This window comes from Lycium ferocissimum, chromosome 3, assembly GCF_029784015.1.
Source record: "Lycium ferocissimum isolate CSIRO_LF1 chromosome 3, AGI_CSIRO_Lferr_CH_V1, whole genome shotgun sequence".
In the NCBI taxonomy this organism is placed as follows: Eukaryota; Viridiplantae; Streptophyta; class Magnoliopsida; order Solanales; family Solanaceae; genus Lycium; species Lycium ferocissimum.
In genome coordinates this window covers 334,540-355,868 of record NC_081344.1, presented here as the reverse complement: position 1 = coordinate 355,868, position 21,329 = coordinate 334,540, and the positions used below count along the sequence as shown (strand labels likewise).

Genomic DNA, 21,329 nt, shown 5'->3' with positions numbered 1-21,329 from the left:
TTTTGACCTCTCCTATTATTTAATCATAATTTTTTTTAATGTGCCACATAAGCTCATAGGGTGGTATAAATTTACTTTTAAGATTGTCGGGGATGTAATAGGTCGTCTTCTTGATAGTTTTGAGTGTGATATCGAGTATAGTGTAAGGGGTCAATCTATGTCTTTTGCCAAGAGAATATAAAAAGAAGTAGCCCTGATGGCACAACAAGAGGAAAACCTACAAGTGTATTTTCTTTTTTTTGCGTGGATTGCCCTTCATTTGGGGTGTTTAAGTTTTGCCCTTCAAATTGGCCATTTTAAAGGTTTGCTCACAGTGACCTCTTGGTCACGGGTTCGAACCCCCGCTCAATGAAAAGTTTAAATTTTTTTCGCAAGGCAGAAGTTGTAAAAAAAGACAGAACTTGCATCGGACAGAATTTGCAAATTCTGCCCATTTCTGCAAATTCTGCCAAAGGGAGAGTTATAACTCCGCCTTTTTTCTGAACTTATGCCTTGCGAAATTTTTTTAAAATTTTCACATGAGTGGGGGTTTGAACCCGTGACTAAGCGGTCTAGCGAAGGGCAAACTTTAAAGACCACCGTTTTGAAGGGCAAAACTCAAAGACCACCCCGTAATAAGGGCATTCCTGCTAATTGCCCGTGTACTTTCATATCTTTCTCCTATTTTAACTTGTTATCAGGATGAAGTGAAAGAAGAAAAAGAATACCACAAAACCCACACACAAGCTTTCACACTCCTGCAATAGCTTCATATATATAAGTTAATCTCCTACATGTTCACTTGACACATATATTAGAGTACATTTAGGCCAAAATACAATTCAAGATCAACCAAACTATTATAGGGTGAGCTACTATCTACTGCCTTAAATATGATCTTCAGAAAAAGCAAACCATGCCAAAACGCCGAGAAGCTGAATCTTTAGGTCTATGTTAGTTTGTTGTGCAAAATGTTTATTGGTGCTCAGCATCTGCAACACGCACTCTGTAACGTTCTGCCAAACGGTCAGCAACTCTGTTGCCAACAACAGTGTCTATGAGTTCAAACTTCTTATAGCTTGCGTTCAAGATCTCCGTCTGTTTTTTTGCAAGATTTTCTTCCTCCTCTAGTTGTTGCTGCATGCATAGGAGAAAATAAAACTACCGACAATGCGAGAAAATGACAAAAATGGTCGTTTATGTTTTGAGGGTAAGTTTAACATAGACCCTTAAGTATGCAAACTTTTAGTCTCTGTCAGATATCTACCGAACTATGTTCGTTAGATTTGACATGAACTATGCAAAAATATTAGCGGGAACTCACATTTAAAGGTACAATTTTTGTAAAGTTTTTGCTACTTTTGATTTATTTCTAGAATCTGGTGCAGCTTTTCGAGATATAATTTCTGCAATTTTTTTTTTTTTTTTAAACATCTTTTTAGTGTTTAATGCAGTTTTTTGTGTTGCATATTTTAGGATTTGATGGGACTTTCTTGGTGTTCATGGTTAATTCCTTTTTTCTACTGATTCTATCAAACCTAAAGTACATAAATTGTTAAATATTTTGACAGAGACTAAAAGTGTTAATTTTTGACAAACTTAAAAGACCAAAACTGTTCAGTGCATACTTAAGGGACTATTTTGAACCTATCCTCAAACAAAAGGGACTATTTTTGTCATTTTCCGATAATATAACACTGAAATGAAAAAAAAGAAAGTTTACCTTGAGCAAAAACTTGGCTTCCTCTGCTTGTTTCCTAATCTTAAGCTTGATCTTCTTGGCCACCTCGAAATCTGGATCGCTGGAATCCAACCATTTGCACACTATCTTCCGACCCGGTTTTCTAGGACGGTCATCAAACATCTCTGCTTCAGCAGCCTGTGCCTTAACAGGCCTTGGCATACCACAAACCATAAACGAGGAATTGCTTATTTCAGACACTATAGTTTTCGCCTGCTCTGGATTTTCCAGCTCAACTAATGCAGCTTGTCCAATGTTCTTTGGTTCGAGGTAGTTTGGGATAAACTTGACCTGAATGACGTTTCCAAATTGATCGAGAGCAGCTTTAACAACAGATTCAGTAGCCACAGGTGAAAGGTTGTCAATGTATATAGTACGGTTCACTTTCTTTAGAAAAGCAGCATACTCTTCACTTAGAGTTTCCATGATGAGTAATGCCAAATTTCACCTAAACAGAAGCAATTCACCAGCATCATTAGAAAATGCGGTAAACCACAGTTCACATAATTTTTGATAGCACAACAAATTACTCACGGAACAAATATATCATTTAGTGCTAATAATGATGCAACCAACTTAATGTGATCAAAGGGTATTATGTGAGTAGCAGTTCAAAAGAAATTTTAACTCCGTGGGAGATTCGTTTGTCTTAAGGCTTACTGAGATAAGAGGAGCGGTACTCATTGCGAGTTGGCAAATGATACAGTAGAGAGGGACTTGGCGGTGACATTGGAGGGGTTCATCGACAATGGGAAAGAGAGAAAACCTAAGTTACTCGGACTCTCCTAAAATGTCATCGGGTGCGTGTCGGATCCTTCAAAAGTAGTGTATTTTTGGAGGGTCCGACACGGGTGCGGCAACACTTTCGAAGAGTCCGAGTAACTTAGGAGAAAACTGGCTGTCAAATAGATGAAATTCATACGAGCTATACAAGTAACAAGCCAGTGTGTAAACACCGGTGTTTTTAAAAACGTGGTTGTGTTTTTCTATGATTTAGCAACAGCAAAAGGTTTATGGGACGCACTCAGGTGTCTCGGAGTAACTCAATGAGATGCATTTTCTGGAAGAAAGATCAAATAAGTACTGTAACTTCTCGATATGATGGAATTTTCAGAATTAATTCTGGACATGGACTTGATAGAGATTCCATTGACAGGAGGGAAATTCACTTGGTCTGAGAGGAGAAAACACAGGGAAGTTTTACAGGCTTGAACAATTTTAATCTCAGATTCTCAGTTAATTGGGAAGAGAAATAAGCAAATACAAGGCAGTCTTTACTATCAAGAGACCTTTCAGATTCCAAGAATGTTGAGGACTCTCGACCTTGCAACTAAGTCCAAGAAGTTGACGATAGGATTTATCATGAAATGCTGAAAGGAAAGCTGAGAAGATTGGCATCAATGAAGGACATCATATGGCAACAAAAATATAGAACATGGTGGATCAAGGAAGCAGACAAAAACACTAGATTTTGTATAGCATGGCAAGTGCACATCATCACTACTACAGTATCTTCAAAATGTTCATTAAGGGCAGAATAATTGAGAACTCAAATGAGAATAAGAATAAAATCTTTTTTCTATCAGAATCTATTCTCAGACATTTAGCAGTTAGCACTAGTGGCAACAGCTGAAGAAATTCATTCTACAGGTTTACCAGAAGAAGAGTAAGCTTAGCTACAGAGTTATTGAAGCAGTTATAGAAGCAGGAGATATGTTACCATCTAGGATGGCTTCACAATGGAGTTTATTTTATTTTAGAAGTGTTGGGCGATAGGTAAGAGAATTGTTCTGAAAACCTTTTATTTTCAGGATAGCTGCATCTTCAAGAAAAGAGATGAGCATGATTAAGCTTCAGATTTCCACTCAATTAGCATAATTGGCGGTATCTATAACTATTAGATTAACACCAAAGTTGCTGTCTTTGAGGTCAAAAGAAGCCAAAGACTATATTGTATCAGATGAATTGAACAAAATTTTTTTTGTGAAAGCCAGGCAAAGTAACGCTCAGATAAGAAATGAATGTCTGTATGTGAAATGAAAGAAGCAATTCTATACTAGCTTGCTAAGTTGCTCGGACTCTCCAAAATTGTTGCCGCACCTGTGTCGGATCCTCCAAAAATGCACTACTTTTGGACGATCCGACACACACCAGTCAACATTTTTGAAGAGTCAAAGCAACATAGCTAGCTTGTAAGCTTATAGTGAAAAAGCATGTAATCACGTGAACCAGGAAAGGAGAAAGAAACAATGAATCATCTAACAATGGATCATCTCCTTATTGGGCAATGCCTAAAGCTGTTATAAAGTGCTCAACTGCCTTGAGGTGCTTAGCAGATTTTTTTTTTTTTTTTTTTTGAAAAAAAAAAAAAAGAGTGCAAACCTAAGAACCTAACAGCTTACGTGATTCATCGCAATGTAGGCAAGAAATATGAACCTATTTAGCAGCTACAGAAAGAAGATTTGTAAAGCTTTTGCAGCACCACGCCACAACTTGGTGCCTTCAATATATTTGTGAATGAACAACTTTACTTATCAAAACAAATATAGCACAGGTGCAATTATCAATAACATCACTTTATTAAAAAAAAAAAAAAAAAAGTCTCCACTGTGTATTTGTGCCTCGCAATTCAAAAAATCTTTTGTACCTTTCTCAACATACTGCTATCTTTTTCCATAACTATCTTTCTTTATCGAATTAGAGACTTGTTGATACAACAGTTAGCTAGCACCTAACAATATGTTTTCACATAATACATGGCCATTATTTTTGCTACAACTCGACACGCGCTGTACCTACTTGTATAAAAATCACAAATACCAAAGCTCAAGCATCATCCAAATTACCTTCTGTTTATTACAATTACATATTTATGTTCATCCATAACTCAAACTTTGAAGTCTTTATGTAGCACATCCAGCATAATTTTCAAACCCAACCATAACTCAATTTACACATCAACATCTACAAGGCAAAGTGGTTCCAAATGTTCAGTAACAGAAAAGAAAAAAAAAACCATTTTTTTTTCTCAAAGAGATCAAGAATCCATCTAGTAGAAACCCTTCTCCTCCAACAATGAGATTAAGAAAAATAATTTTTAAAAAAAATCCACTTTAAAGAGACAGTAATCATGAAATCAAGAAGACAGTTCAATTTTCATATGCTAAACCTAAGTCTCAATTTCAAGAATCATTTTTTGCACAACCCAACCCCCCCCCCCTGTCCCCCCCGCCCCCAACAAAATAAAATAAATAAATAAATTTAAAAAAAAGGGGTTTCTTGATTGTGCTTACCTTTGAGCTCGCCTAGGTTTTACTCTTCTATACCTTCATCGGACTTCATATTGTGTTCTTATGGTTGTTTTTTATGTTTTCAGTTAACTCTTAGGATATCTGTTTTGTTTTGTTTTAACCCCTGGAACTATTTTGAAAATTACATATTGGGTCCAAATTATCATCCCTTTATAGTTGTTTCATGTTGGTTCTTGAATGCAAGCCAAATAAGAAAAGGACTGGGAGAATAACCTAATGGTATAAATATTATAAAGAATGTTACATTAAACAACATTTAAGGGACTAAAGAGTGAGTTGATAGCAAAAGATTTTAGAAATATAGATACATTTTAGAAAAGAATAAGTGAAAGCTGGAACGAATTGTAAATACTAAAATTTTGGCAAGTAATAGAAAGGAAATAATGGGTGAATAAAAGGGGGGGAAAAAGTTGTAACTGGTAAAAGATTTAAGGTAAAACTGATGAAATTAAAAAGTTGTGTCCTATTATTGTAGAGTAATTTCTTATATTAATTTTTAGGTTTCTTAAATGATTTGTTTTGTGTAGAAAAATCTCTGTTTTCCGTTCATTACGTAATTCGATAAATCATGTTACTGTGTAGAGTATATCATCTGAAATTTTTTCAGTGTATCGTGGGTAAGAATTTATTTGTATCCGATATTTATATCAAATCACTCTTGTTAAGAAAATCAATTTTTTGCACGGATTGCCCTTCAAAAGCACTGGTCTTTAATTTTTGTTCCTCAAATTGCTGGTCTTTAATTTTTGCCCCTCAAATTGCTGGTCTTTAATTTTTGCCTTTCGCTTAAAAAGGTGACCGAAAATACCTCGAGGTTCTGATTTCGAACTCCCGCAGTCAAAAAAAAAAAAAAAAAAAAAATCGCAAGGCAAAGCTTTCTAAAAGTACGTCTTATGCGAAATATAGCAGTTTGCCTTGAGACATAATTAAAGGGGAAAAGGACACGTAAAGATTTGTAAAACGCGTCCACTCACCCAAACTAATCCCACATTTAACCATGTTACTGTGTTTGGGCTTAATCCCACTAGGTGTCCGTTCGCCCAAAATAATCCAAAAAAATGGCCGGTTGGCCCAAAATAATAGGCCTTGAGGCATAACTAAAGGGGAAACCAACAAACGCGCTTTTTTTAAAAAAAAAAGACTTTTTGTGGTGATAAAACGTCGCCATTATATAAGGGTTATATACAAGATATATACATATATACATATGCTGGAATTAATGTTATATTTATTACACATAAATTATACGTTAATTATACATTTATTATACACATATTATACAATAATGATATGATATTTATTTTTAACATATACAATAGTGATACATATTATATACCACAATGATACGGTTTCTATGATACATTTTTTATACGTATGATGCACTTTCTATACAAGACTGATATAGTTTATATACACATGCTGGAATTATATATACACTTTCTATATAAAAATGATACATATTATATACAAAAATGATACAATTTTCTATTCTATAATACACATTATATACACAAATGATACATATTATATACAAAATTGATACATACCTTAGTGATTCATATTTTATACAGTTTCTATACATTATAGATAGGTACTGATACATATTTTTATACACAAACGATACATATTATATACAAAAATCGCCTCAGAGTTTTTTGGGATATTTCTTATTAAATATACACATATTATACATGTTTTGGGATATTTAACCTTTTAGTGGCGACTTTTTTAATTGCCACTAAAAAGCCTGATTTTCTGTAGCAGCCCTAAAAGTCGCCACAAAAAGTCTGACTTTTTTTTTTTTTTTTTAAGAAAAGCGATGGGGCTGTTGGACTACGCGGCCTTTAGTGGCGACTTTTTAGATCTGTTGTGGCGACTAAAAGTCGCCACAAAAGGCTTGCTACAGATTTGGCTACCAGGTAGGAATAGTTTATGGACTAATTTTTGGGTTTGGGAATAGATGGGCCAGTGCATGGGATTATTTATGGCCCAGCGGCCATTTGTGTCCTTTTCCCTAACTAAAATCTGCCGCACAAGGCAGACTTTAGTTATGCGTCAAGGCAAACTCTACTTCATAAGACAGACTTTTTGCCTTAAGACTTTTAGTTATGCCGTAAGGCAGACTTTTCGTGAAGCCTTGCCTTGCTAATTTTTATTTTTATTTTTATTTTTATGACTAAGTCAGAGTTCGAACCCCGAACCTCGATATATTTTAGAGGAAGGACAAAAATTAAAGACCAGCAATTTGAGGGACAAAAATTAAAATCCATTGCCCAAAAGAAGGGCGATTGTGCAAATTCTCCCTTGGGTCTAACCATAGGGGTTTTAGTTAATCTATTAGCCTATTAATTGGTCCTCCTCTTAACCCTACCCTATAATGAATGCTAAAAATTTCACGGGTTTTCCACCATAATATGATGGCTAGGATTCAAAGAGAAAACGCTACTCCGCATCTTCCACGATATCTAGGCGGGAGGATTCCCGATGACCGGTGACTCATGTGAGGTTGTTGCAAATTCCGTTTCAGAAAAATTCTGATGATCGGTAACTCAAGTCGAGGTTATTGCAGAAACTCATAAGTCTCCTAACAAATATTTTTTACACTAATTTATCATGGTTAAATCACAAATTAGGGGAGAAAGTACACCAATTAACTACGATTTAACGATAAAAATATATGAAAAGACATGTATCATATATTTATTGGAATTGGTGTTAACAAGGAATAAAGGTAAGTCCTGTATGGGTAAAGCAAAGTTGAATGGAGAACTCGTACAACACGTATAAACATTAATTTGAATGGTGTATACACTGTTTCAACTCATATGATGGATTATACAGAAATCCATTAGTAACTTTCTATTTCGCCAGCTTATCTGTCGTACTAGTGGTATCGTAGCTCTTCATTTTGTACTATCTATCGCAATTGATGAACATTAGATGTTAAAGATTTTGAAGATTTAACCCTCCTTATGACCTTTTTGCTTTGGTAACTTGCAGGTTAGCTTTCTCACTCCAGTTGGTGCACAAGTTCAAAACTTTGCTTATATTTGCTTATATCATTTCTACTTGTTAAAAAAAAAAAAAAAAAAGACCTAGGCACGAGCAAGGAAGATTGGTTTCCCCACCTTAAACTCTTAAAGTACCGAGCATTTTACGGGTCTAGTTCGCTGATACTATAATAAACAAACAGATGATTCAATCCAGTCGCAAGCATCCCTTGATTGAATCCTTAGTTAGAGAGGGGCTAAGCTAAACCTACGTAATACCGCGAGAACAACCTTTTTTTGTCCTCGTTCAGGTAAATAAGTAGCTTCTAGAATGGAATCCAGTGCAGCTAAGTAAGAAAAGGTCAAGTAGCTTGCAGGCCGGTCATCATTGCACACTAGCTAGTTAGTGGGAGGAAGAGAGTGTTCCATTGGTGTTCTCAATCGAACCACATGAATCAATACTTTCAAAAGAAACCAAAGCACTTTCACTTCACAATTCTATTCACGAGCAATTGGACAAGCAAACTTTGAAGTCGATACAAAGAGAAAACCATGGCAATAGCCAATAGGTGCTACAACCAGTTTAACAAAAAGCAAACAGCAAACAGTCTAATGCACAACTTGCTTTGCTATGGACATTAAGCTAGGATACTCGAACATACTATACCCCCCTAAACCTGATAAGATTACACAGTCAGGGTAACTTTGCAAAATGGTAATCTGAATAGTCATTCAATCACTGGCAAAATCTTCATAACTCAAGCCTTCTGATATAGCATCCATCCCGTTAGTGTCTGCCAAAATAATCGGGATGGATATTAGTATTGGTATATACTAAGCTAAAGAACTCAATGTCACATCCACACAGCTAACCTTGATGTTCTCCCCTACCCTGAGGATCCAAAAAGTTGGTATCTGTTGCAAGGAAAGCTGATCCAGAGTAGCTCTCTAGAATCTCTGTATAGAACAGACAGTCAAAACATATAAGTAATGTGAAATTGATTAAGCTATTAATCTACAAGAGCAGAAGCACAAACCAGAACTGTTGGTAAAATCAGCTGTTAAGTCCGACAGACTGAAGTTTCGAGGAATCCGTCCCAAGAAACCAAAGGAACGAGTATCAGCACCCAAGGCATTCTCATTCAACGGTTGTACGTTTGATTGTACATTGCTGAAAGGTGAAATAGATGGATCCCCAATTCCAGGACGAGCCTGCAGGACATTGTTCTCACCACCATATGAGAAGTGAGAGTCGCCTGAATAACCAGCTGATCTGAAAATCCCCCCATTTGGTCCTTGCATCATTCCCACGTTTACACTCTGAGACAATAGCATGTTTGAAGATACATCAATTCTTCTTGCATGAGCAGAAACATCCATAGCAGCTTGCGCATATGATTGGACTGACGACGCACCATTTGTGTAAACATGAGGTGAATTGTCATTAATAGTCTGGTGCATGTTCTCAGGATTTCCATTAGGCTCTGTTGCTTGACGTGTTGAGTTCTGTGGCACTGTCAATATGTGATAGCACAAAATTACTTTCTTTTCCTTTATCAGTATTTAATAGGATGAAATCGTACAAAACTTAAAGCAATATAACAGGTATACAACTGCATAAGATGTGTTTAATTTCAGAGTTGTAATGTACACTCCTTTCAGCCTGAATCTAGACAAAATAAAAACGGAAAATTAAAATAATAATATAAATACCATGCTTATCTCAAGTTTGACATGCATCTAGAAACTAAAGCAAACAAGGCAAAAGGAATACCGTGTGTTCATCCCAAGATTCTGCTGCTACAGCTTGAAGAAATCAAACCAGGAAGAGAAAATAGGAAACTTTGCTTTGTTCAGCTAACACTAGACTGGAGTTTGTCTTCTGGAAACAAGAGAAGTAAACATGACGTTTTCAACCAAGCACCATATTGAACTCTCACTAGATTGTCTTTTAAACTTCAGAAGAGATTAACAATGCCTGAATGAACTATTCTTCAGAAAACAACAAGATGATGAACAAATTTCCAAATCGACTTCCTCATCTCTAGACTGTTTCTTTACAATCCTTAATCGAAGTGTGGAACTTGAGGATAGGCTATTCCCTACCTTTGCACTTACCATAAATCCCACAGGAGTTATCACAACTGAAATTTATTGTAACTGAGAATTTAACCTTCTCTGATGATGTTTATCAAAAAAATCTACCTTCGATTTAGTGTAATGCTTGTCAACTAGAGGTAGAAACATACCCAAATATTCATGGTTAAAACAGATTTGTCTACAATCGGAATGTCAAAGAGATGATTAGTAAAACTGATTGGTAAATATTAAGCTGCAATAAGTATTGCTTCATATCTTGTGTCTCACAAAAGAAGCATGTAACAGTAGATTGCCATTTTATTGTTAAGCCAGGATGTGTTGCCAGTAGCTTCATCCTTCAAATGACCAACTAATATATATCCTCACAAATCATGTCAAGGCTCCAAAATATATAAGCTGCATCTTGAGGGGATTGTCTGAAATACTTGAAAGTATATACTCCATTAATTAAAAGCTCAGATCAGTTTTTTTTTCCTATAACCAAGCAATCTCCTATGAGTTAGTTCGCCCAACATCAGTTGGCCCACAGGTTTGGAATTTGGGGGAGTATGGGTCCTCCCCTCTACCATGCTCCCGCTTAAATACTAGGCTCCTTATGTGGCAGCGTTCGAACACGTGACGTGTTCCTTATCCATACATGTGTGTGTCCTTACTACTGAACCAGAGCCATCCTGGCTAGATTAGGAAAATAGTTCGTGTATTAATTAAAAAGATTTCAGATCGTAATATCTTACTCGAATTTTGGAGCAAGTAAATGTTAGTTCACCAGTTTTTAATATTTGAATTTTAGAAATGAATCCAATGGCATCAAATTAAGGTATTTTAAGATTATACGAACCAAAACTGTGAAAGCCTAGAAATGTACATTACAAGTAAACCCACTGTTGATTGATATGGATTTCCTAGCATAATTATAGGAGTAATTGATATAGATTGATTATGTAATGATTGTGTAATATTCTCTTTCATTATGTAATATTCTCTTTCTTTATTTAGTTATAGGACTTATTGTATAAATACCCATTGTCATGGGATGTAAATTATCAAGAAATACAAAGAATACTTTCTCTTCTTCTTGAAATTCTACATGGTATCAAGAGCCATTGCTGCCTTTTAGAGGTGAGTTATCTCCCTCGCAGCACTAGGGTTCCTTTTTTTTTTTTTTTTCCTCAAAGAGGTCGAGTTTTCTCTCTCTTGGTGGCTGTCCGCAACACAAGCTCCTTCCGGTCAGTTTTTCAGAATTTTTTTTTTCTTCCATTGGAGTTACTGGAACATTCCGAGTCAGCCCTACCAGTTTTTGATTTTTTCCGATCACCGGAAATTAAGGTTCCGGAGTGGCAGCCATTTTTCCAGCAAGATCTACTATTTTTTAGAGATCTGCAGTTTTATTTTCGGGCTATATTTTGCACCTACAGCCACTGTTTCAGATTTTCCGGCGTGTTTTCCGGCGACTTTTCAGGTTCAGATTTTTTTCTTTTTTTCGACAGTGTTTACCCACGGCATCTGTTTGTGAGGTATTTCTTTCTTGGAACACATCTAAATTATTTAGATCTATGACTGTTGTCTGTTCAAACTATGAGAGATACAAAGGGAGCAGATAATAGTTCTCTTTCACAAATCAGTGCTGGTCAGTCTAATATTGCAGAAAATGTGGAGACGTTTAGAGACACTACTTCTGGAGAGACTTTGTCTCCGGATGAAGTTCAACAACTTCGTCGTCTTTTGAACAAACTTGACTCTTCAAGTGCTGCTAGTTTCAATTATGTGCAGTCAGGTATTGCCTTTAATGCTCAGCTTAATTCTTGGATTATTGATTCTGGTGCGAATAGACACATGACAGGCTCTTCTAAAGGCCTTCAAAATTACTCTCCTAGTCCCAAAGGGGATTATGTCCGAATAGCCAATGGCTCCCTAACCCCTATCTCTGGAACATGTTCACTCCTTTGTACCCCTGATATTACCTTGTCATCCATTCTTCATGTTCCTGACTTTCCTGTTATCTATTATCTGTTAGCGCTATCACAAAAGCACTAAACTGTGGTGTAAAATTCTTTCCTGATCATTGTGTTTTTAAGGACCTTCAAACAGGGAAGAAGATTGGCAGTGGTAGATTGTATGATGGCTTATATTTGATCAATGGAGCTCGAGATTCTGGTCAGGCTTATTTAGGAACAAATAAGGATGTCAACCAAGAAATAATGCAGTGGCATAGACGGTTGGGACACCCTCCTTTTTTTTTTTGCTTTGAAAAGGTTATATCCCTAGAACTGAGTATGAATCTGTCTTGTGATGCTTGTGAATATGCCGAGCACACTAAAAACTCTTATCCTCTGAGTGACAATAAAAGCACAATTCCTTTTTCGACCATTCATTCTGATGTATGGGGCCCTACTGAAACACCTTCTTTGTCTGGTAGTCGATGGTTTGTCACTTTTATTGATTGTTGCACTAGAATAACATGGGTATATCTGTTGACAGCCAAAAGCGAAGTTTTCACATGTTTTCAGTCATTTTATAAGATGATCTGTACTCAATTTGAGGCTAAGATAAAGATCTTTCGAACTGACAATGGTACAGAATACTCTGAATAAAACTTTTGGAGCTTACTTGGAGTCTTTTGGGATAATCCACCAAACTATTTGTCTTTATACTAGTGCACAAAATGGGGTTGCTGAAAGGAAAAATAGGCATTTGTTAGAAGTAGCAAGATCCCTTTTGTTTACCATGAATCTGCCGAAACCTTACTGGGGGATGCCATTCTAGTAGCTGCCTACCTCATCAAGAGAATGCCACTTAAAACTCTCAACTTTCAGAGTCCTTTGGAAGCTTTAAAGGGTAGAAATGACTATATTGTTCCTCCTAAGAAATTTGGATGTGTTTGCTTTGTACACACTAGGAACTCCGGAAAACTTGATCTTAGAGCTCTTAAGTGTGTCTTTATTGGGTATTCTCCAACACATAAAGGGTACAAATGTTATCACCCTCCTTCCCGGAGAACTTTCGTCAGCATGGATGTTACCTTTCGAGAATCTGAATCCTATTTCAGTATTACACCATCACCTCTTCACGGAGAGAATTATAAGGAAGAAGAGATAGTTTTTCCTAATTCCATTGTTGAAACAAGAGAAAATGAAATTGGAGAAAGAATTCAGGGGGAGACTGTTGATCGTTTGGATAGGCACGATTTGATAACTTACTCGAGGAGGAATAGAGCGAGAAGAAGCTATCATGCAATACGCCGGCCGAACCTTCTTCGTCCGGTGAGTCATCTATAGTTCCTAATGAGTTAGATTTGTCTATTGCTCACAGTAAAGGAGTTAGATCTTGCACCAAACACCCTTTATCTAACTTTGTCTCTTATAATTCTTTATCTATAGTTCCTAATGAGTTAGATTTGCCTTGTCTATTTCTTTTGTGTCTATTCCCGTAATTGGAGGGAAGCTTTTGCAGATTCCAAATGGAAGCAAGCTATGCCTGAAGAAATGAAAGCCTTGTCAAAGAATGAGACTTGGGAACTTGTCACACCACCTCTAGACAAAAAACTAGTTGGTTGTAAATGGGTCTTCAATGTGAAACATAAAGCTGATGGTTCGATTGAAAGATTCAAAGCGAGATTGGTGGCTAAGGGATTTACTCAGACACATGGAGTGGATTATCGAGAGACATTTGCCCCTGTTGCAAAAATGAACACCATTAGAATTCTTTTGTCTTGTGTAGCTAATATTGATTGGGACTTACAACAGTTTGATGTGAAGAATGCATTTCTTCATGGAGACTTAGAAGAAGAAGTGTATATAGAGATTCCTCCTGGTTTTGCTAATAAACAGAGTCAAGGAAAGGTATGACTGAAGAAAGCCTTGTATGAACTGAAGCAGTATCCCAGAGCTTGGTTTGACAGATTCTGCAAAGCAATGATCTCTTTCGGTTACCAACAAAGCAATGTTGATCACACTCTTTTCATAAGACGTCAGAAGGGTAAACTCACTCTTCTCATAGTTTATGTTGAAGACATAGTAATGACAGGAGATGACAAGGAGGAAATGACCCGATTGAAGAAGTTGTTGGCTCAAGAATTTGAGATCAAGGATCTTGGAAAATTGCAATACTTCTTGGGTATCGAGGTTGCTAGATCAAATAGAGGAATCTTTATTTCCCAAAGAAAGTATATTCTGGACCTCTTGAAAGAAACTGGTATGACAGGTTGCAAGCCAGCAGAATCACCCATGGAAAGCAATCACAAACTACAGAATGGAGTTGGAAAGTCAGTTGATAAGGAGAGATATCAGAGGCTGGTTGGAAGACTCATTTATCTCTCTCACACTATTCTAGATATAGCCTATTCAGTCAGCCTGGTGAGTCAGTTCATGCATGATCCTTGAGATCCTCATATGGAAGCTGTCTTTCGCATTTTGCAGTATCTGAAGTCTGTGCCAGGGAAAGGTCTACTTTTCTCCAGACATGGTCACCTCAAAATAGAAGCCTTTACAGATGCGGATTGGACAGGATCTCTAGATGACCGAAGATCTACATCCTGTTACTGTACACTCGTAGGAGGAAACCAGATCACTTGGAGAAGCAAGAAGCAAAGTGTTTTTGCTAGATCAAGTGCGGAAGCAGAATATAAAGCTATGGCTCAGGGTGTTTGTGAACTTTTATGGTTACGAAAGCTATAAGAGGAATTGAGATTGTCTGAAAAGGGAAAGATTTTCTTGTATTGTGACAACAAAGCTACAATCAGTATAGCTCATAATCCAGTTCAGCATGACCGAACAAAGCATGTTGAAATTGATCGACACTTCATCAAAGAAAAAGTTACGGATGGTGTCTTGAGTTTGTTCCATGTGTCATCAGGAAAGCAGCTAGCTGATATGTTTACCAAAGGCCTTACCAAACGGACTTTCCATACACTAGTTTGCAAGTTGGGCATGTGCGACATCTTTGCCCCAACTTGAGGGGAAGTGTTGATTGATATGGATTTCCTAGCATAATTATAGGAGTAATTGATATAGATTGATTATGTAATAATTGTATAATATTCTCTTTGATTATGTAATATTCTCTTTCTTTATTTAGTTATAGGACTTATTGTATAAATACCCATTGTCATGGGATGTAAATTATCAAGAAATACAAAGAATACTTTCCCTTCTTCTTGAAATTCTACACCCACAAATCCAAAGATCAGAGATGTTGTCATAATAGGTTGAGAATGTATTCAGGTGATTGAAGGATCTATCAAGTCATTAATTTCCCGATGGGAAACTTTGGATACAAGTTTCTACAAAGGAAGATTTTGAGACTATAACGTGGTGATTTGGAGAAAGCTAAAACTTCATTTATTGCTTCCTCAATTTCTCTCAACATTTACTCAATTTCACATTTCAAGATCCAGAAACTACTTTTACCATATTCACCAACTTCAACAAGTATCAACGGTCTCAATTTGAAAATACAAGAGCCCAAAGACTGATCCTTTGGGACACTTTTCCTGATAAAATCCTTCCCAGAACTATCCCTTAGATTCACGTTTTGATCTGCCACTTTAAAACCTCAGACCTTTCCTTTGACTATCCAACCTAAAATCCTACAACTATATGAAAATATAAAGCAAGGAAGCTGAAAATTGGAAAAGAGTGGGATCTATGACGAATATCATTATGGAAAAGAAAAACACAGGCATAATAATTTTTCCAAGAAGATCAATTGGAGATCTATGATATTCATGTCCTACCTGGTCGAAGCTGAGATCCATTAGACACGGGAATGGATCCAGTTGCAAACATATGCATTGACTCAACCTGTCTCTCAAGCAAGTCATTGAATCTCTGAATTTGATCCTTCACTGCCAACCTCAAATAATAAGCCCTGAAAAACTCCTGGTTTTCTTCTTCAAGCTTTTGCCACACTGGAAAAGAGGTCAAGATGTCAAATTTACCTTCCAGTAGACACATGAAGCACATATCAAAACCATCCGCTACTTGAGATAACACGGGCCAAGCATATTTTGAAACAAATACTATAGATAATTTCATACATTTTCATCTCCATCAGAAATGAGCTCAAATATTTTAATTCTGATGGATAATTAATACTTCTCTGAAAAGGAAGTAGGGGGAGGAACGCCTTCCATTGAAAGAGAAAATGATCTTCTATTATTTTCTTCCTCTTCATCAAATCTTCATAATAGAGTTAATTCCTTAAATGGCCATCCAAGTAATGAAACTAACCTAACAAATTCACTTTTGTTTTGTTTATGACAAGAAAACCATTCGACTATTACTTTATCTCTTATAGAATCATCCTAACCTTTTAAGCTAGTAAACTCACCTAATCTGCATCCCATTTTAATGACAAACCCCATTAAATGAACCCACCTAAGACCCAAAATCTGAGCCAACAACAAATTAACCCTTCCGCATGCTAAGTCCAGTATTCCGCTAACATCAAAATCATTTAATCATAAAATCAATTGGCGACGTTCGTGTGGATAATCATTTGGCTGCTATTATCCGACATACCTGAAGTATAAAATGACGGAAAGGAGGCTAGTTTTCTTTTCTCTGTTTTTATTGTTTATATTTGTTTAGCTCCATCATCAACTGATATAAAAGGCACAATGCGTTTGTTAGATATTCCATTAAATTAATCAACATGTGGTTTATATATTACTAGTTATTTATTTATTTATAGATATTGTATAATACATACAAATGGGATTTAAGATGCCAACTAAGCAATTTAGGTGAGCTTAGTAGCTTAAAAGGCTAGGATGATTTTATAAGAGATAAAGTGATAGTAGAATGACTTTGTTGTCATAAAAAAAAGGTGACTTTCTGAGCTTATTTCAATTACTTGGATGGCCATACAAGGAATTAACACAATAATGCTCATAATAGATCGTTTTTTCTCTTTTTTCCCTCAGGCTGATTGTCTTCCAAATTAAGTAACTTCTAAGAAAATTAAGAGTACAGGATAAATATGTTTTTCCACAAAAGTCAAAAGCTTAATATTAGCAAAATATTTGGAACAAAACAGAGAGAGAGAGAGGACCCACCAAGTTCAGTGAAACCAGGCTCAATCTTTGCCTGCTGTAAGAGAGTACTAATAACTTCCTTCTGGTTCATGTAAAGCTGTAGACATCTTTCAATGAGATTTTGCACCTGAAATCAAAGAAGCTCATAGTTAGGAAAGAAAATCTTGTGCAATGCAAGAAATTTTAGAATTATCAAAGAACTAAATTTGAACTCCAGGTCATTTTTAGGAAGAATGAACTAAAAGATGCCAAAAGTTATCTCACCAACAAAAAACTAAAGGTTCTAATTATTGCCATGAGAACCTATTTTTTGGGGGGATAAATCACCACACAAACCCAATAGAACTAGAACGGCAGCAACTATATCTGAAAGTCCTGACCTGAGAAACAGAAAACACGGAGCTAGAAACCTACAAGAAATTCACAAGTAATCAACTACATCAACACCTAGGATACAAAACTACCATATTTGGCCCAAGAAGCCCATTTTTTTGAAAAGGTGCATCAGAAGACTGCGATGCTGTTCTCTATGATAATTTTCCGTAGAATTTAGATGAAATGTTAAATAGCAGATAGGTCTATAAGAATATTGCAGTATTCTCCTCTATGATAATCTACTATAACCCTTCCAACAGGAAAGAGGGTTAACTCCGTAGTTCCTTTTTGATCTGTAACTCATATATCTACTGATAGTTGATCTTACATAATATATTGTACTTGAATTTCTTTTCTAGTCCACAAAATTAGAAACCAACAATGAACAACTTGCTAGCTGCAACTACTGATACAATCATACAATAACTGTACATTATGAGGTTAAGATCTATTAGTTTGGAGAAAATTAGATGGAAAGAAGAGGAGCAGCATCTCCTTGATTTAAAAGATTATTGAGAGCCATCCATTAGAAGTCATGCAGTGGAAGGACACAAAATTATGTTACAAAGTCTGAATTCCACATGTATTTGTCTGTTTCTACCCCTTTGTTAGGATCCCCACAACATGTAATCCCCTCATATTACTCGCTGCATTAACCTTATGTCCTCAGCAACAACAAAAATTGGGTCATCAAATACTTCCTGAAGTGCAGATAATTCAGCTTAATATGGAATTGTATAAATGATCTAGATGGTAAGGTTCTAAATATTGAGTCTAACAGTGGTGATCTGTGATATAACCTATCACCACAAGTAAATCTAACACAATCAAAATGCAAAAACTGGGAGCCAGGCTAAACTAGAGGAAGATAATTTCAAAATAACGCTCTTGCCTGCATGCTCTGGTATTTGCGTTAATGGAACGATACATTCTTGTTACAGGGTTAGGAAACAATTCTTGTGCCTTCAAGTAACTGAAAGAGCTATAAGTAGCAAGAATTATGTCTACAGATTATGAAATTATCCACACAATTCAATCAACTACCTGCTCTATATGCTCAAAGAAAATGTGCATGCTCTATCTCTTTCCATTTGATTCAGGGCTTATTAAATGATTCATATAGAGAAATAGGAAAGCCAACGTTATGATTGCGGCTCAATGCTTACCACTTGTATATCTTCACGTGAGACTTTCTTAACCTCCCCATTAGGCATTTTTCAATCTTCCAATGCGATGCAATTTCTGTTGACAAGGCCAGGTAAAGGAAAAGTTCAACTCTTGCTAACAAATGTAAATAACAACTGATATAAACCTGATAAGATAAGGTAATTTCTAGATAATTAGGGTGTAATTAACAAAGCACCATAAAAAGTAAATAGTAAACAATACACAGTGAAGCTAGTAATACACATATGAAAGACCCAACACTATGGCATCAAGCAAAACCACAGCAAACTGTTGGTTGTTGAGTTAAGGAGAAATATCTAAAGCATGTAACCCTACGTGTTAAGAATATTGTGAATATATTGTAATCTCAATAAGGGAGATCCATTATCAGTTAGGATCAATTAAGAAGATTCTTTGCTTGTTTATATACTCTTTGAATTCCTTCTATTTTAGGATGCTATACATCACTGTTTAAACTCCCATTAGCTTGAAAGAACAATCAAGCTGAAATATTGCCCGAAAGTCTTTTCTCCCCTTTAGTACATGGTACCAGAGATAGGGTTTTGAGTACCTTCTCTGAAACTTCAATTATTTCTATATTCTACTAAAGAGACAGAGAGAGAGAGAGAGAGAGAAGCGCCAGAAATGGAGAACTATAGCTTCATCTACACTAATATCTCCTTGTCAATGGCAAGCATTCCCTATCGCTTATCACAAGGCACTTATAGCATAGAAGACACACTTAATCATACAATTCGAAGAGAAGGCAAAAATACTAGGTAGTTTCTTCTTATCTGTCCTGTCAAGCCTCGGTGAACAAACTTACTCGATACCAGTTTTGGTGGGAAGTCGTATGTGCCCCATGGAATTAGTCAAGATGCACACAAGCTGGCCTCACCATGATATAAAAAAAGACACACTTAGGGTGTGTTCAGTATGGAGGAAACATTTCTAAAAAATGTTTTCTAATTTTGTCATGTTCGGCTGGTCAAAATTTTTGGAAAACATTTTCTTTAGGAAAATAAGTTCCTTAAAAGTGAGGAAATTGACTTCCCTAATGAAAGAAGGGAAAACAAGTTCCACAAGTGATTATCTCCTCCTCACCCTTGAACGCACCTTATCTTCACCACCCAACACCCACCTCAACCCCCAACCCACCCACCCACCACCACCACCACCCATCACACCACCACACCCACCTCCAAGCACTCACCACCACCCCCACCCCACCACACCACACACACACACTCCCACACACACACCACACACACACCACACACACACCTCAAAGTATTTTGTTTAGATTATATATAAATGCTTTTCCATAACATTTTTTGCTTACGTACCAAACACAAGAAAATAAGCTTATTTTCCTAGTAAACATTTTCCTTCGTACCGAACACACCCTTAATCATAACCACCATAACTCCATGATCCTATAAAACTCCCATATCATACAAGCAAAACTTCACATCCAAAAAAAGAAATCAAAAACAAACAACAAAAATCAAAACTTTCTAAACCTTTTCAAACATATACACAACTACAACTACTACACCTCAATCCCAACCCCAAATTCAGCTATACACGTGGAATTAGTCGAGGTGCACGCAAGTTGGTTGGACACCATGGTTTTATTAAAAAAAAGACACACTTAATCATAACCATCATCATAACTCTATGATCCTATAAAATTCCCACATCCTACAAGCAAAATTTCACATCCAAAAAAAAATAACAACAACAACTTCAACAGAAATCAAAACCTTTTCAAACATATACACAACTACAACTACTACTACACCTCAATCCCAAATTCAACTATATATTCATCCTTCACTATGCATGTAACTCAATCTAAACATATCTCAATCCAACATTACAAAAAAAAAAAAAAAAAAAAAAACATAATTTGTCTATGTTACCACATTTATTCTATTCAGTATATTCAATAAAGGAAACTTTACCTCTAAATAATATCGCCGGACAAGCCAAATCGGAAAATTCGCCGGTGCCACGTGGCGTCTGATTCGATTCACCGCTTTTTCTTTTTTTTTTTGTCTCTTTGTTTTATGTTGTAATAACGTAAAGATGTTCGAACAGATCAATGAAATGCCAAATTCTTATATGCGGTCTATTTTCGATGTAGTTGTCTTTCTGACCCCACTAGTTTGGTAATATTATGAATTGACCCCTGATACGAAATGGAAACAGTTACGACAGTTACCTTTCTTTTTCAATAGTGTTTTAGAATTTTAAAGATTTTTCCTTTTTAGCTCCCTATCTTTCCAGGTTTTTGTATTGGATACTTGGGTTTTTCATACTTATGGTAATAGTCACGTAAAAATATTTACATAATCAAATTACTTATATAGTACTCTCTGATTCTCTTCGTCCTAATTTATATGACACCATCTGATTAAGTATGGAGTTTAAGAAATAAAGAAATATTTTCAAAACTTGTGATCCAAAATAAGTTTTAGAAGTTAAATTGTTTCTTTATATAAAAAGGTAACATTATTTTTGGACAAACTAAAAAGAAAATTGTGCCTTTAATAATATTAATAAATTTCTACAATAAGTTTAGTTTGTAACTTAATAAAAATGTTAAATTATTATAATAGGTCAGAAAA

At 36.0% G+C, this 21,329-nt stretch overlaps 2 protein-coding genes across 4 annotated transcripts in view; both read right to left on the bottom strand.

The window, feature by feature from the left end:
* Window positions 1-727: 727 nt before the first annotated feature.
* Window positions 728-21,329, bottom strand: part of LOC132049094 (uncharacterized) — a 54,342-nt gene continuing 33,740 nt past the window's right edge. The window contains exons 1-3 of one of the 2 annotated variants that reach the window (XM_059439757.1): window positions 5,014-5,284; window positions 1,703-2,168; window positions 728-1,116 (exon numbers count right to left, since the gene is read on the bottom strand). In XM_059439757.1, the coding sequence (XP_059295740.1) occupies window positions 955-1,116; window positions 1,703-2,146 (606 nt within the window). In that variant the 5' untranslated portion in view covers window positions 2,147-2,168; window positions 5,014-5,284 and the 3' untranslated portion in view covers window positions 728-954. Of the gene's footprint in view, window positions 1,117-1,702; window positions 2,169-5,013; window positions 5,285-21,329 lie in introns of those variants that run through there. The other variant, XM_059439758.1, reaches the window with a different exon arrangement.
* LOC132049092 (uncharacterized) lies at window positions 8,484-20,798 on the bottom strand. Of its 2 annotated transcripts, none has more exons than XM_059439754.1 (7): window positions 20,664-20,798; window positions 18,696-18,771; window positions 17,176-17,281; window positions 15,853-16,026; window positions 9,059-9,535; window positions 8,895-8,978; window positions 8,484-8,815 (listed from the first exon to the last, which is right to left on the bottom strand). In XM_059439754.1, exons 2-7 carry the CDS (start codon window positions 18,741-18,743, stop codon window positions 8,754-8,756), a joined length of 951 nt encoding a protein of 316 aa, XP_059295737.1. In that variant the 5' UTR covers window positions 18,744-18,771; window positions 20,664-20,798; the 3' UTR covers window positions 8,484-8,753. The 2 variants fall into 2 exon arrangements, with proteins under 2 accessions (XP_059295737.1, XP_059295738.1); XM_059439755.1 differs by having other exon boundaries at window positions 18,696-18,841; window positions 20,664-20,775.

What these genes read in the sequence shown, in the direction of transcription:
- LOC132049092 (XM_059439754.1), bottom strand. Translation starts at nt 18,743, where the DNA reads ATGCCTAATGGGGAGGTTAAGAAAGTCTCACGTGAAGATATACAAGTG. An exon ending in CACGTGAAGATATACAAGTG is followed by an intron (nt 17,282 to 18,695) that starts GTAAGCATTGAG and finishes CTTTGATTTCAG; the next exon opens with GTGCAAAATCTCATTGAAAG. An exon ending in GGGTAGGGGAGAACATCAAG is followed by an intron (nt 8,816 to 8,894) that starts GTTAGCTGTGTG and finishes TTATTTTGGCAG; the next exon opens with ACACTAACGGGATGGATGCT.